The sequence below is a fragment of the Myxocyprinus asiaticus genome, chromosome 5 (genome assembly GCF_019703515.2).
Source record: "Myxocyprinus asiaticus isolate MX2 ecotype Aquarium Trade chromosome 5, UBuf_Myxa_2, whole genome shotgun sequence".
NCBI classification, from domain to species: domain Eukaryota; kingdom Metazoa; phylum Chordata; class Actinopteri; order Cypriniformes; family Catostomidae; genus Myxocyprinus; species Myxocyprinus asiaticus.
In genome coordinates this window covers 1,359,625-1,374,615 of record NC_059348.1, presented here as the reverse complement: position 1 = coordinate 1,374,615, position 14,991 = coordinate 1,359,625, and the positions used below count along the sequence as shown (strand labels likewise).

Below are 14,991 nucleotides of genomic sequence, written 5' to 3'. Positions count from 1 at the left end.
GCTAAGAAGGCTTTTGATCAGGCTGAATGGAATGATCTCTTCGCTGTACTTAAAAAGATGGATTTTGGAAAACACTTTCTGCCATGGATTAAAATACTGTATAACGAACCCATGGCATGTCTTCTTACAAATCAAAACCTGTCTGAAAAATGTCCATTCTGTAGAGGTACGTGGCAGGGCTGTCCTTTAAGCCCATTGCTGAGACTATTTGGGAAGACACTGTGATATGTGGCAACGATATAGACAAAACATGCAATAGAATTGCTCTTTATGCGGATGATATTCTGTTGTACTTTCAAAAACCTGAAATCAGTATTCCTCGCATTCTAGATTTGGTTGACACTTTTGGCACCTTTTCTGGATACAGAATAAACTGGATGAAAAGCATACTTATGCCTATTAGACTTCGAGACCCGAAGGTTTTAGAAGGGCTACCATTTATGGTGTCCTCCGATAAGTTTTGTTATCTGGGTATTCAGATAAATAGAAAATGTAAGGATCTTTTTAAGGCCAATTTCCCTCCTTTTATTTCAAAAATACAGTCAGGGGACCTAGGTAGCTCAGTGAGTAAAGACGCTGACAACCACCCTTGGAGTTTGCGAGTTCGAATCCCAGGGCATGCTGAGTGACTCCAGCCAGGTCTACTAAGCAACTAAATTGGCCCGGTTGCTAGGGAGGGTAGAGTCACATGGGGTAATCTCCTCGTGGTTGCTATAATGTGGTTCGCTCTCGGTGGGGCGCGTGGCGAGTTGTGTGTGGATGCCGTGGTGGATGGCTTGAAGCCTCCACGTGCGCTATGTCTCTGCTGTAACGTGCTCAACAAGCCACGTGATATGATGCACGGGTTGACGGTCTCAGACGCAGAGGCAACTGAGATTCGTCCTCCGCCACCTGGATTGAGGCGAGTCACTATGCCACCACGAAGATCTAGAGCATATTGGGAATTGGGCATTCCAAATTGGGGAGAAAAAGGAAAAAAATAAAAATAAAAATACAGTCAAATATTAATTATTGACAAACATTGCCACTCTCCATAGTTGGTAGAATAAATGCTATAAAAATGTCTTGTGCAGCTACTTATATTCCTGTATTTATTCCTAAATCCTTTTTTTGGGCAGCTTGATTCTACGATAGGCACCTTTCTTTGGAACAAAAAACAACATAGGAATTATGTAAACCTAAAACAGAACGTTTTAGCCATCCCCATTTTATCTTCTGTTATTGGGCAGAAAATATGCACATGTTGGCCTTTTATTTGAATGGTACCACAGCTGTCCCAAACTGCTTAGATATGGAAAAAAAAAAAATGCTCGTATGCACTTGAGATGATTTTTTTAGCGTCCTGTTTTGAAAAAAAAAATCGGACTATGGTGAAAATGTCATTATACATTCATTAATCCGTATCTGGGAGCAATTATGCAGACATTTGAAACTGCATTCTCCTTTTTTCTGATGCCTATTAGTGGAAACCCAGACTTTCCCCCTTCTGTCATCGATACTTTTAAAAATTTGGGAAAATCTAGGAATCTTAAAGATCTTTATATAAAAAACATTTTTTTTATGATTTGGTAATGAAATTTAAGCTTCCTAGGACCCACTTTAAGTACCTTCAAATATAAGATTATATGCGTAAAATAAATATCCAACTCTCAATATCACAGAATACTCACCCCTTGATAAGATTCTTATGCTTCCCCCACATACAGAGCATTTTATATCCCTTATATACAGTGCATTACAGAGATTCAGAGCATGTTCCTTTGTTATTATAAAGGAAGTATGGGAAAGAGATGTGGGTAGTGTCATTACAGATGAACAGTGGAAATGGGCGCTGGGGCACGTACACAACTGTTCTATAAATGCTAGGCACTGTTTAATCCAGTTTAAAATTATACACAGATTACATTACTCCTCAGTGAAATTGCATAGTATCTACCCACAGATCTCTCCAAGATGTTTGACGTGTTTATCAGCTGAAGGAAAACCGGAGGTTGCGTAAATAAAGCCGGAGGTTTTACTGATATTATTTGGTATATCTGATTCTGTGAGTAGACTACCTCAACCAACGCAACGCTTTATAAGGTACATTACTGTCTAATTATTGCCAAAAAGGTTATATTTTTATTCTGGAAAAAATCTGAGGTACCGAAAATGTATATATGGCTAGCAGAGCTGACTAATGTGCTGGGGGTGGAGAGGCTAAGATATATGAGTGACGGACAAGAAGTAATGTTTGACTGCTTCTGGCAAACTTTGGAGCTGTATTTGGAACAAACATCGAACCCTTAAGAGATCTAGTGGCAAAGATAATTGTTAATGGGTGGATGCGGACCCCAAACAGGTCCTAAACTGGCAGTTTCAATCACCAGTACAGACTAGTTGTCGATCGATATGGGTGTTTTAATGGCCGATGCCGATATCCAGAGAGCAGGATGGCCAATGGGCCGATACAATGCCGATATATAACACAATTTAATATAGTAAATAACATAAACATAAAATCTGAGGTAAAGAAGCACCATTTGTGATACCAGTGTTGTAAGATTTTACTGCTGATTTGAAATATGATCTTTGATCATAATCTTGACCAACCGTTTTGGAGATTTTGGTCTTTTTCCTTTCAAGTAGATAGGAGCTGCACTTTCATGACTGGAAATAGTCTCCCGAGAGCATTCCAAACATGGCCGACAGTGGACTGACTTGCTAGAAAGACTTTGGTTGCACTCACGCGCTCGTGCAGATCCAGCGTGAGCATCAATCACCTTTCAGTTTAAACAGCCTGGATTGCCTGCTTGGATTGTCGCCATGATTTGTGAATCAGAGGAACTTTTGATCTTGACCCTGAAGTTTTGATTCTGGCTGATGGAATACACGCTTCAGAGGAAGATATTAGTTGAGCGCTCAACTGGAAGAAAATGAATTACATCTGTTTAAACGGGATATCTGCATATTTGCAAACGGTATATAATAGAAGAAATTAGAAAAGTGACAGGGAACTGTTGAGGAGAGACTGTTAAAATATGTGCTTTAGAGGAAGATAAATGAGCGCTCCACATTATGCTGAAGTTGTGAGGTTGGTTTATTACATCTATTTAAACGAGATATGCGCATATTTGCAGACAGTATATGATATTAGTTTTATTGATATTTGCATTTTCATCATTAGACAAGACAGTTAAAAGTTACATTGCACTGTTGAGGAGAGAGAGAAAGAATGAAACAGGCGAGCACTTTAACATTATGAGCTCAAACGTGTCTGCCGCGGCTCTGATATGCGGAACATTTAAATGAGACTGTGTTGCACACCGGTCTATTACTGTAGTAACACAATGGTACGTGACAAGAAAATGAACCGTGACTGGCCGTTTACATGTCTCAGTTGATTCACATGCAACCAGTCGATTCGCAGTGCCCTCAAGAAACAAACTGGCCAAAGGGGAAAATCTGTCTGTACTAGTGGTCGACTGATATATCGCAGAGACCGATAAATTGGCCGATATTCTGACTTTTTTTTAATTATCGGCAACGGCGATATATCAGTCGACCACTAGCGCAGACATGGTCGGATTGGCCAGTGGGAGCGGCAAGACTTTTCCCAGTGTGCCGCTAGGATGACAGATGCACATTATGTATAAAATAAATAAATAAAATTATTAAAATAAAAGACAATTCAGTTCAAATCCCCTTAAACTAAACTAGCTTATCATATTATTATTATTGTGACGATTTTTACGGCATAATTGTTTTTGCGTATGTAGCAGCACTGCGCCATCTACTATTTTGAAAGAGGACATTGCACAGCCCATTTGTGAGAAAATCTGCATTGATGCACTTGTGAAAAAAATCAAGAATGATTGAGAAAACTGTGCCAAAAGTTACATGACTCAGTAGTGCTATGTATTTGTTCACATCGGATTTTGTATTTGTTCAGTATCATTCAGAGAATTTCATGCTCTGAAAGCAAGTCTAAATACCTTGTGTTGCTTTTCAAGTAAATGTATCTTGTTATAAGGATTTTTAGATATTTTAAAATATTTAAATATTTAATATTATATTCAACATTCTCAGATAACAAATTTGTCTTCTGCAGTATATCTGCTAAAGTAAATGTACATTGTTTTGAAGGAGTTTTAGATATTTATATTGGGAAAAAAAAGCCAAAACAACAAAACAACAACAAATCAAAAACATATTTTGTTGCACTAGATTATGGGCGAAGACTACCCTGTCTTGTTCGATCCATCTTCAACTCACCAAAAAAAAAAAACAACAAAAAAAAAACTCTTTTTAATAGAAATGCATATCACCAATTTTCTTCATGACAAAATACACACCGCAACACAAATATTATGATTCAATATGTCGCAACCGATTTCCTTCATGATTACACACCGCAACATTCAATATTCAATATTAGGGCTGCAACCAATGATTATTTTGATAATCAATTAATTAATCTAATGATTATTAGAATGGTTATTCGACTATTCAGGCGATTATTGGTACGATTAATCATTAGCTCTTAACCGACTATTCAGCTTGTGCCACCACTTAAAAGGTTGTATTAAACGTGCTTACTAACAATAAAGAGGACAAAATCATCTTTTAAAAATACCTCTAAATAACATTCATTGAATTACAAGAAAAAAAATACCCCTGAATTTTTATTACGTTTAATGGGGTTGCAAGCATGAAACATTTACATTTTACATTGATCACCGAATATATAATGGGGGGATACCTAGTTTGAAACCCTCTCTTGCCATTTTTCACATGACTTGTGAATTTTTAAGCAGCACAAAGAAATGCCAGTTTCAGATTTTGTGCTTATTTACGCAACCACTTTTTATTTTAATTTTAATAAAGGATGCATTTAAGATATAATGCCGGGGTGTTTAAATTTCGCTCAAGTGGAACGGCAGGTAAGGTTCCGCTTTATTTCACGTCAGGATGACACAGCTTCTATATTTACTTATTTTGTATTTTTGCATTATAATTCCCCTCATACTTTGCGATCTACATCACCTTTGCATCTGGACTGTGAGCTGTGTTTTCTTCCTCTCTTCATTCAGGCGTGAGCGGCTGTGCTGCTCTTGTGTATCATAAGTGTTTCAAATGATCTGTTACATTAAATTAGATCAAACGACTATTCGACAACGAAAATTCTGTCGGAATTTTTTTTTTACTGTCGATGTTGTCGATAAAATCGACTAATCGTTTCAGCCCTATTCAATATGCCATAAGCCACGCATGCGAGAGACGAACGTCCCCGCGCCAGAGTGTGCATCAGCCGGGACGAGTTTCAATCTCTCCCCCTTAGATTGGGTCACTTCATGCGACTCGTAGAAGAGGCGTTGACTGCACAGAGAAAAGCCAGTTTTGGAGTTTGTACTTATTTACATGACCTGCTTCCTTAATATTTGAACTTTAATAAAGGATGAATTAAATCTATAACGCCGGGGTGTTTCCTTTAAAGACACTCTGATAGGCAAGTTTTGCTCAAGCGGAACTGCAGCTCCACTTCATTTCACAATAAGAGTGCTTCTGTATTTACTTATTTTGTATAATTCCACATACTTTGCGATCAATATCTCATTAAGCTGTTTGGAAAGTTTAGAGTGCATCTGTGAGCTGTGTGTTCTTCCTCTCCTCAGTCAGGCGTGAACTGTAGTGCTGCTCTCCACGCACCATCATTACAGTTTAATGTGATCTCATGTTACGTTAAATGAGATCAAATAACTATTCGACAACGAACATTTTTGTAGACAATTTTTTATTGTCTACATTGTCGATAACGTCAATTAATCAATTCAGCCCTAATAAACATTCACTTTTATTAAATAATATCCATCAATGAGTCAAAGTTTCAATATTACATGAAAATAAAACTCGTTTAGCAAATATGTGCAGAGACCAGTGTTCAAAATACGTTAAATTATACTGTCCTCTGATAACTGTACACTTGTAGAACAAATACTAATATTTCAGGATCGTTTACAAATGTGGTTGCTAGGAGATGTCCCTGACAATCGTACACCTCAGACCGGGTTCCAGATCAAAATCACTGAGGGTCCTTCTGAAAATAGTGGGGGTGCTCTGTATAAAGTGGAGTTGCATATTAAATCATGTTTAAATGCTACTAAAACAACGTAAATAACAGTTTATGTAGCACTTAACCAGTCATTAAAAAAAAAAAAATAAATAAAAATCCTTGTTGCACTTTAATCTGTTTTGAATACTATTCTGATGCTAGTGAAACTTTGTAATATGGCACTTTTTGTACCACTGTCACCTTAAGATGATTCGCTTATGTTTTCCTCTTTTGTAAGTTGCTTTGGATTTAAGCATCTGCCAAATGAATAAATGTAAATGTACAAAACATTTATTGCTTTCGTTTTTTTCCGCACATGATCTGTCACTGGAAATGAGAGCAAAATGCTGCAGATTAGGACATACTGATTTGCACAATCATACATGTTTAGAAGTTTTGACTGCAGGGATTTTTGTATGTTTGCTGGGATTCAAGGAAATCTGCTTGCTAATTTACAGTATTAGTCTTACATATTCAATTGAGCAGGTGTGTGCGATTATTTTGGTACAGGGGCCATATCAGCCGTTAAGTAGAAAATGGAAGAGAGAAGATGAAAAGTTCTACATAGCTGTATCTTTTAAACCCAGAAGTGCACTCATGCACTCAATGAATGATGCACGATTTTCTGAAGTGTATACAGACTGATGGGACCATTCTGTAATTGCTTGATGTACTGCAGCTACTTTTCTATCATGTGTTAATAAAAATGAATAAAGTCTGAACAAAATTATTAATTGTTTATTTTACCATACTTCAATGCAGTGATAATTTAGTATTCAATTTAACACTGTACATCAGGAGTCTGGTTTAATAGTAAAATGAAATATTCCGAAATTATAGATTCGAAAAGCTTATTTTACCGTTGACTTGTTTTATTCTGAAAACATCAACCCTTTTACACACTCATGGGTCATTATGTGGGTCTCGTCAATGGTTTGTTTGGCACCCCATTCAGCACACCACTGAATAAAACAGGCTGCATGACACCGATAAATGATTACTGCCAGAGTCACATTCACATACAGGTGTGAGGGACTTTGACAAATAACAAAGAATAAATATATTCCTCTCTCACTTGGTTTTGCTCGTGTGTCCCCTCCGTGTGCGAATGATGTGAAGATGTATTGGGATTTTAAAGTTCATCACTGAAAAGGTTTGCTCGCAGACTTGGCACTAAACAGCACATGGAGCCTCACGATGCATCACACTTTTCTTTGAGCTATTTAAGGTTTTTTGCCCGAAGAGGAGAAAGAGCGCAGTATGACATAAGGCGAAATATTTCCAATTTGTGCAAGTATAAATCTCTGATTGGGGTGTTGCACCTATTATCTGGCAACTCTGAGCATATTAAAAGCAGATATAGTGGATAGTGGATGCGCGATAAGTCCCAAAGCCAGATAAATGAAAGATCTAATAAAAAACGGTCATGATAAATTGACCCGCGGGCAGTAGTTTGCCCTGGTCTGCAATTGAGGGTGCTCTAAGGTTCGTAAGCACCCCTGTACAACCGGGCCTGCTGTCACGTCATAATGGCATATCATTTTAGTGTTCATTAAATAGCTCATTTGATTAATTTCTGCAAATAAAGCAGGAATACCGCTATAGGTATGACGTGATTATACGGTTTCATTCTTAACCACGATTACAAATGTCAAGTTTAATTTAACTGTAAGAATGTAGAACTCTTATAGCACACGTGCGTCATGAAATGTGTTTAAGAGTGTATCATCCGGAAAGTGTTGCATTCAAATTAACATCTGCTAAACATCTTAAAAAGATCAGATTTACACACAGTCTGAATCATAAACGTCTTGAAGACATCTGCTGAATGTCTTATAATTTCATAATAGAATGTACATTAATTATTCTGTTAAAACTCATTATTTGAGCAATAATGCTGTTTTTATGGTCGTTTTATGGTGTTATGTCATCGTCATGGCAACGAAATTGGAAAATTGTCTATAACTTTACACAGATGTGGTTAGTAAATGATTTAATCACAGTAAAATCATGTTAACACACATATTGTTTATGTCTTGTGTCTATACTTTTGAAACAGTGAGTATTTTAATGTTTACAGATTGACCCCATTGACTTCCATTGTAAGTGTCTCACTGGGTCACTTTTAAAATGAATGGGAAAAATTGGACTGCACAACGGTCAACGGATGTAGAAAAGGAAGTTCCGCCTTACACGTAAAAGAGCCAATCACCTTTTAGATACAGACACCGCCTGTCATTCAACTCGAGAACGCGCATGCACATTAGCTATAAAAGCTGGGAATTTTCTTTTTTTTTTTCTTTTTTTTTTTTTTGCGTAATCTGAGGTAAAGAAGCACCATTTGTGATACCAGTGTTGTCAGATTTTACTGCTGATTTGAAATATGATCTTTGATCGTAATATTGACCCACCGTTTTGGAGATGTTGGTCTTTCTCCATTCAAGTAGATAGGAGCTGCACTTTCATGACTAGAAATAGCTGCCCGGGGTTTTTCCAGAGATGGCCACAGAGTGGCCTGACTTGCCTCAAGAGACTTTGTTGTAACCCAGATTTTTGCTTTTTATATATATAAAGAAAAGGAAGGAGAGTCGAGATTTATTTAGGTGGTAATCAATATTGCCACAATCAATGCCTCAAATGCTGTCGATTGAGCTGAACTTGTATTGAATGACTTTATGAATGAAGAATGGAAACCAACCTCTTTGTTCTTCAGTATCTTCATTTTTCACTCCGCATGTTTCTGGATCGCCCATGTCCACAATCTCCACTTTAATAACCTCCATCTTTACAATACGTTTATGACGCAAATGTCTATTTTAACAACTGGAGTTATTATCCCTGCTTGTTTGAAACGGCTCTTCGTCACGTTTGCCATGAATATTCATGTCCTGAATTCAAACTCACACACTTCTACTAAGTCCAATGACGGTAAAATACTTGTGTGAGTGAAGCATCCGGTATTAAGACACATCGCGCCATAAAGCGTCAGATGTCTTTTGTCTACAAGCCGCCATTAAAAAGAGCAGAAAAAGCACTTCCTGTTCCGCAGCGCGAGGGGTTCTGGGCAACAGTAGTCCAATAAAGCAAGCACTACTGAAATTCATTCATGTTAATATAGGCTATTAATAGAAAAACACACTTTGTGGTGCCACTCAGGCAGTAATAGATACTCTTCAAAAGATCATATATGTCTATGGAGGGTCCTCATAAGGATAGCTAAACAAACGCGTGTGTGTGTTTGTGTGTGTAGTAAAACCTGTGAAAACCTACCTTGTGGCTTATTAAACATACTAAACTATGCTTTTTTGAAAATGTAAAAATGCAAAAAAGGTTTCTGTGAGGGTTAGGTTTAGGGGTAGGGTTAGGGGATAGAAATTATCATTAGATCTGTATAAAATCCATAAAATGCTATAAAAACATGGTGTGTGTGTTTGTGTGTGTGTGTGTGTGTGTGTGTGTGTGTGTGTGTGTGTGTGTGTGTGTGTGTAAGAGAGTGTGTGTGAGTGTGTTTGTGTGAGTGTCTGTGAGTGTCTGTGTGTACAGGTTTTACTATCCTTGTGGATAGTAAAACCTGAGATCACCTACGTTGTGAGGACCAGCCAGCGGTCCTCACAAGGGAAATGGCATATTATATGATGATTTTTTTGAAAATGTAAAAATGCAAAAATGTTTCTCTGAGGGTTAGGTTTAGGGTTAGGGTTAGGGTATAGAATCTATAGTTTGTACAGTATAAAAATCATTATGTCTATGGAGGGTCCTCATAAGGATAGCTAAACCAACATGTGTGTGTGTGAGTGTGTCTGTGAGTGTGTGTTTGAGTGTGTGTGTGCATGTGTGTGTGAGTCTGTGTGTGTGTGTGTGTGTGTGTGTGTGTTTCACTCGGGGCTTGCCGTAGGCGGGCAGTTCAGGTGAGAGTTGCAATGTGCTGCATCAAATAAATACGGAAGAAGTTCTGTTCAAACATCCGTTTCTTATTTTATTATTTACAAGTGTTTGACAAACCCGATACGAATGCTTGGTTACATTAAAGTTCTTGTCCCGGAGGAGTCAAAACAACAGGAAAAAAGGTAAGAATCAAATTAGATAACACATTTACTCAACAGTGATTTAATGTGGAGTCGCGTGGTGCCATGCAAGGTTTGGACATGTGAACAGCGAGCTCTGCGCACTTTGCTAGTTTTAATACTTTTTGTGTCATAAACCGGTGAGATTCGATACACCCAGATTCTTAACTGTTCTAGGAAGACAATTTGTCAAAGAATTCAAAATCCTCGGGTTCTGGAGACATTAAAAGACACTTACGTGCTCAAGCTGAAGCCCCCAAGCAGCAGGCTGAAAGCCAGGGAGTCAATTTTGCCAGTGAGGTGAAGGAAATTCGGCGACAATTGATGAACGTGTCGGCAATGCTGGCGAAGGTCATTGCGGACTTGGAGGATCTTGCTGTAATATGTCAATCGATCGCTGCCATAAAGATGAAATTCACTGAGGAGATTACAAGAGTAGCGGATGCTGAGAAATGGATCGATTAACTGGAGTCATCGGAGAGGGAATTAGCTGCTAAATCGCTGGCAACCAAGGCAGACTTGGAATACATTTGGGTTGGAAATATATGGAGAATCGTAACCGACGGAACAATGTCCGAATTGTTGGAATTCCTGAGCGAGCAGAGGGTTATATATGGTGGAATTTCTGGATGGGCTCTTTCTGAGTCTGCTCAACATAACAGCCATAAGCTGGAAATCGAGCGAGCTCACAGGGTTCCGGCTCGGCGATCCGCTGAGGGAGACAGGCCCCGATCAATTGTGGCCAAATTTCTGAGATTATCCAATAAAGATCTTGTGTTACGCAAGGTGAGGAGTAAAGGAAGGCTTTCTTGGAAGAACCACAACATTTTCTTGTTCCCAGACATTGCGAATGCAAGAAACTCTTACATCAACGGAAGGTCGCTTTTGCACTGATGTTCCCGGCAAAATTGAGAATAGATGCTAAGGATGGCCGCAAAGTATTTACATGTCCCCAACAATTATTGTCCTTCATGAAGTCAATGGAATGAGTAAGTCATTGTGTGATTCTCAAGTTGCAGCCGAGTGGGCCTGACTCACTGAACATTCACTTGACCTTCCGAGGAAGCTGGGCACCTTTTTTGTTTCTTTTTGTGCTGGTTCCGCCTAGCGGTTGGAGTTTGTTTTGTGTAGTAACACTCATTCAGGACAGTTTTGTGGATGAATCTGCACATTCTTTGTGCCTCCTATTGGCTGGAGTTTGTTTTGTGGAGTATTTTTTGCAGGACATTAGAGTGATTAGGTCATCTGCTGCACTCATGTAACAACCGAACATTCGTTTGACTGCCTGAGGAAACTGAACAGCTTTTTTTAATACATTTTTTGCTGGTTTCACTAGCGGCTGAAGCTTGTTTTGTGGAGGAACACACCTTCGGGACAGTTATGTGGATGAATCTACACATTCTTTGTGTTTATTCTGCCTATTGGTTGGAGTTTGTTTTATTGATTTTATTGATGTAATTCTGTCTCACAAAATTTGTATAGAAACACCGGACTTGAGCAAACCGACGGCAAAGTTGAAAGGGGCTCTCGTAGGCGTACATGGACCGTTTGAGTTTAGAGGGATGGACGCCGGTTGGCGTTGTCATGCGCGGGGATAATGCGCACGTTTTTCTTTTTTCTGTTTGGTTGGTTCGGGGGGAGGTTTGAGGTTTATTATTTTGTTTTTGACACACAATCTATTTTTTCTAATATTTCAAAATGGCAAATGTTAATATGAGTGGATTGTCTCTCTCCACGTGGAATGTGAATGGGTTGGGGCACCCCATAAAAAGAATGAAGGTTATTTATTTTCTTAAACGTAAGAAATATGATATAGTGTTTCTTCAAGAAACGCATCTTTCCCAGCAGGAAGCTGAAAAATCTGGGAAGATACAAGGTGGGCATGTTTTCTTTAGTGCTGGCTCATGTAAGAGCAGGGGAGTCATTACATTGTCATTACAATTACATTGTAAACATCTACAATTCAAATGTCTCAAACAGAGTAAAGATAAATTAGGAAGAGTCATTATTGTTTTAACAGAAATTCAGGGGCAAAGGTTAATTTTGGCTAATATTTACGCACCTAACGCTGATGATCAGGGCTTTTTTATAGATCTTGAAGGGATGTTGCAAGTCGTTGGCACCCCTCGTGATATAATATTGGGAGGAGACTTTTCATCAGTCCATAAGATTTATTCTAGAATAGATTTTTTTTTTTAGATCTAAGTCCCTCAATTCATCTGTTGTTGACTGCTCAATTGGAAACAAACATCTCAGATCATGCCCTGGTGAGTTTAGAGATGTTGCCACATACGGAGAAAAATAAATCATAAAGTTTGCGCTTTAATGTATCCCTTTTGCAAAATCTTGAATTCCAACTAATGTTAAAGGCTGGTCCTCAGTATCCTCTGTGGACTTGCCTTGGGAGGCACTTAAGGTGGTTCTTAGGGGTTGGATCACACAGTATGCCTCATTCATCAAAAAATCCAAAGCACGAGAACTCGTGGAGTTGGAAGGGAATATTAAAAGTGCAGAGGCAGAGCTGAAGCGCCGAATGTCGTCTGATGGTCTCAGAGAATTGACCCGATTGAAATACATATATAATACTATTTTGTCATGGAAGGTGGAGTTTTGGCTACTCAGGGCAAAACAGTCATACTTTGAGTCAGGGGACAAAGCAGGGAAGCTTTTGGCTAGATATATAAAGCAGAGAGAGTCTTTTTCTACCATTCCCTCAGTGAAATCTGCTGGTGGTGAAATTTTTACCTCGGCCATTGATATTAATAATGCTTTTAAAGTATTCTATCTTGATCTCTATAGTTCCACGTCTTCATTTACTGATGAAGATATTAGAAACTTTGTGGAACCATGAGATCTTCCTAAACTGACAAATGAGCAAAAAATTATTTTGATTCTGAGATAACCTTGGAGGAGCTTGGCGAGGTAATTAAGGCCTTGCCTACAGGCAAGGCTCTGGGGCCAGATGGCTTTGCTGCTGAATTTTTTTAGATCTTATGCTACAGAATTAGCTTGCCTGGATCAGTCTGATTCTTATAAAGACAAAGATCCAAGCGAGTGCAAGAGTTGCCGTCCAATTTCCCTGATCCAGCTAGACGTAAAAATATTGTCAAAAATTTTGGCTAACCAATTAAGTAAAGTTATGACATCTCTTATACATATAGACCATGTGGGGTTTATTTGAGGCCGCAGCTCTTCTGATAACATTAGGCGTTTCATCAATATCCTGTGGTCAGTGATGAATGATCAGAGGGTTGCCCTCTTTCCCCATTATTGTTCTGTCTTGCCCTGGAACCATTAGCAGCCGCGTTAAGAAAGGAAGATGATTTTCCAGGGGTGGTGGCGGGAGGTATGGCGCATAAGCATTTGCTTTATACATATGATATTTTATTATTCATCTCCGACCCCACTAGGTCTATGCCTTGCCTCCACAGAATTATTAATTCCTTTACTAAGTTCTCGGGATACAGAGTTAATTGGTCTAAATCCAAAGCTTTGGCTCTGACAGCGTACTGCCCGATAACAGCTTTTGTTTTATTATTATGCGTTTGGTTTCAGACATTTGGCTCATTGGTCACTTCCACCTGAGAGAGCCCCTCCCTGGTTTTGTATTGAACAGGAAGTTCTTGCCCCTATTTTGCCATTGCAAAGCCTTTCTATTAAACTAACCAGAGAAGTTAAGTCACACCCCGTTATCTTGCATTTGCATGCGGTATGGACAAAGGTGTCCAGAGTGTTTAATTCAGACATTTATTTAAATGTTGCCTCGAGCATATGGATGAACCCAAAATTACATATTTAAGTCCCCTTTCTGCCGGTCAGAGTGGATTGTGAGGGAGGTTAATATGCTCAGTGACCTATATGAGAGTGTTGAGATCTTTTTAAAATATGGTTCAACATTTTAGGATTCCCAGATCTCAGTTCTTTAGGTATTTACAGGTGCGCCATCTGCTCTGTACTATTTTTAGGAGTAGCATACACCCCCCTAAAGTGGCAGATACTCTGGAAGTGGTGATTACTGCCTTTGGAAAAGGTCAAGAGGCATCAGTGTATTATGTCCTGTTAATTCAGAGTCTGGGAGACGGAGCTTCAATTTCTTTCAAGAGATTATGGGAGAAAGATTTAAACTTGGTATTGGAGGAGGGAGAGTGGGCTAGTATTCTAAAAAAACATAAAGTCTGCATCCAAGGGTGCACCTTATGCAATTCAAGATTTTACATTGATTCTATTGGACCCCCTCTAGATTGTATAGGCTTGATCTTAAAGACACACCCACCTGCTGGCGATACAGGAGTTTTGGTTGAAGGTTCAGAGTTTTGTGTGTGATGTATTGGACACTCGGGTTTCATTTTGCCCCAGACTCTGTATTTTGGGCAATGGGGCGGTCATGAATGTAGAGAATAGACACATAAAGAGTTGGGTCCTAACAAGTGTCATGATCACCAGACAGATAATTTAAGGGGATGGAGGTTGGCTGGAGCGCCCTCATTTCAGGAGTGGTACTCGGAGATGGGGAGGGTGTCAGCCTTTGAAGAAGGGTCATTTAGAAGACTGGGGAAATTGAACTTGTTTGTGGGGAAATGGGGCGGATATCTGGCGTTTCTGGATGTGTGATTATTATTATTATTATTATTATTATTATTATTTTGTATTTTTCGTCTATAATCATGTATGACCACTGGGATGTTGTTGGGGGCCAGGGTGGGGTTGGGGATTGGGAGGGGGAGGGGAATTGTGGGGGTTAATTGTTGATTCTGTGTATATGTTTTGTTTTTCTGTGTTCAGTATGTGAATCAATAAAAAATTGTTAGTCAGAAACAATGATTTAATGTTGTACAT

General features: G+C 38.8%; 1 protein-coding gene across 12 annotated transcripts in view; it reads right to left on the bottom strand.

The window, feature by feature from the left end:
* LOC127440859 (gastrula zinc finger protein XlCGF49.1-like) overlaps nt 1-9,104 on the bottom strand; it is a 61,090-nt gene extending 51,986 nt beyond the window's left edge. For 8 of the 12 annotated variants that reach the window (XR_007897210.1, XR_007897208.1, XR_007897211.1 and 5 more), the window contains exon 1: nt 8,790-9,104. Coding sequence is in view for 3 of the 12 variants with exons in the window: in XM_051697868.1 (XP_051553828.1) it covers nt 8,790-8,874 (85 nt within the window). In the remaining 9 variants the exon portion in view is untranslated. Of the gene's footprint in view, nt 1-8,502; nt 8,648-8,789 lie in introns of those variants that run through there. The other 4 variants (XM_051697876.1, XR_007897209.1, XM_051697874.1 and 1 more) reach the window with 4 other exon arrangements.
* Nucleotides 9,105-14,991: the final 5,887 nt, after the last annotated feature.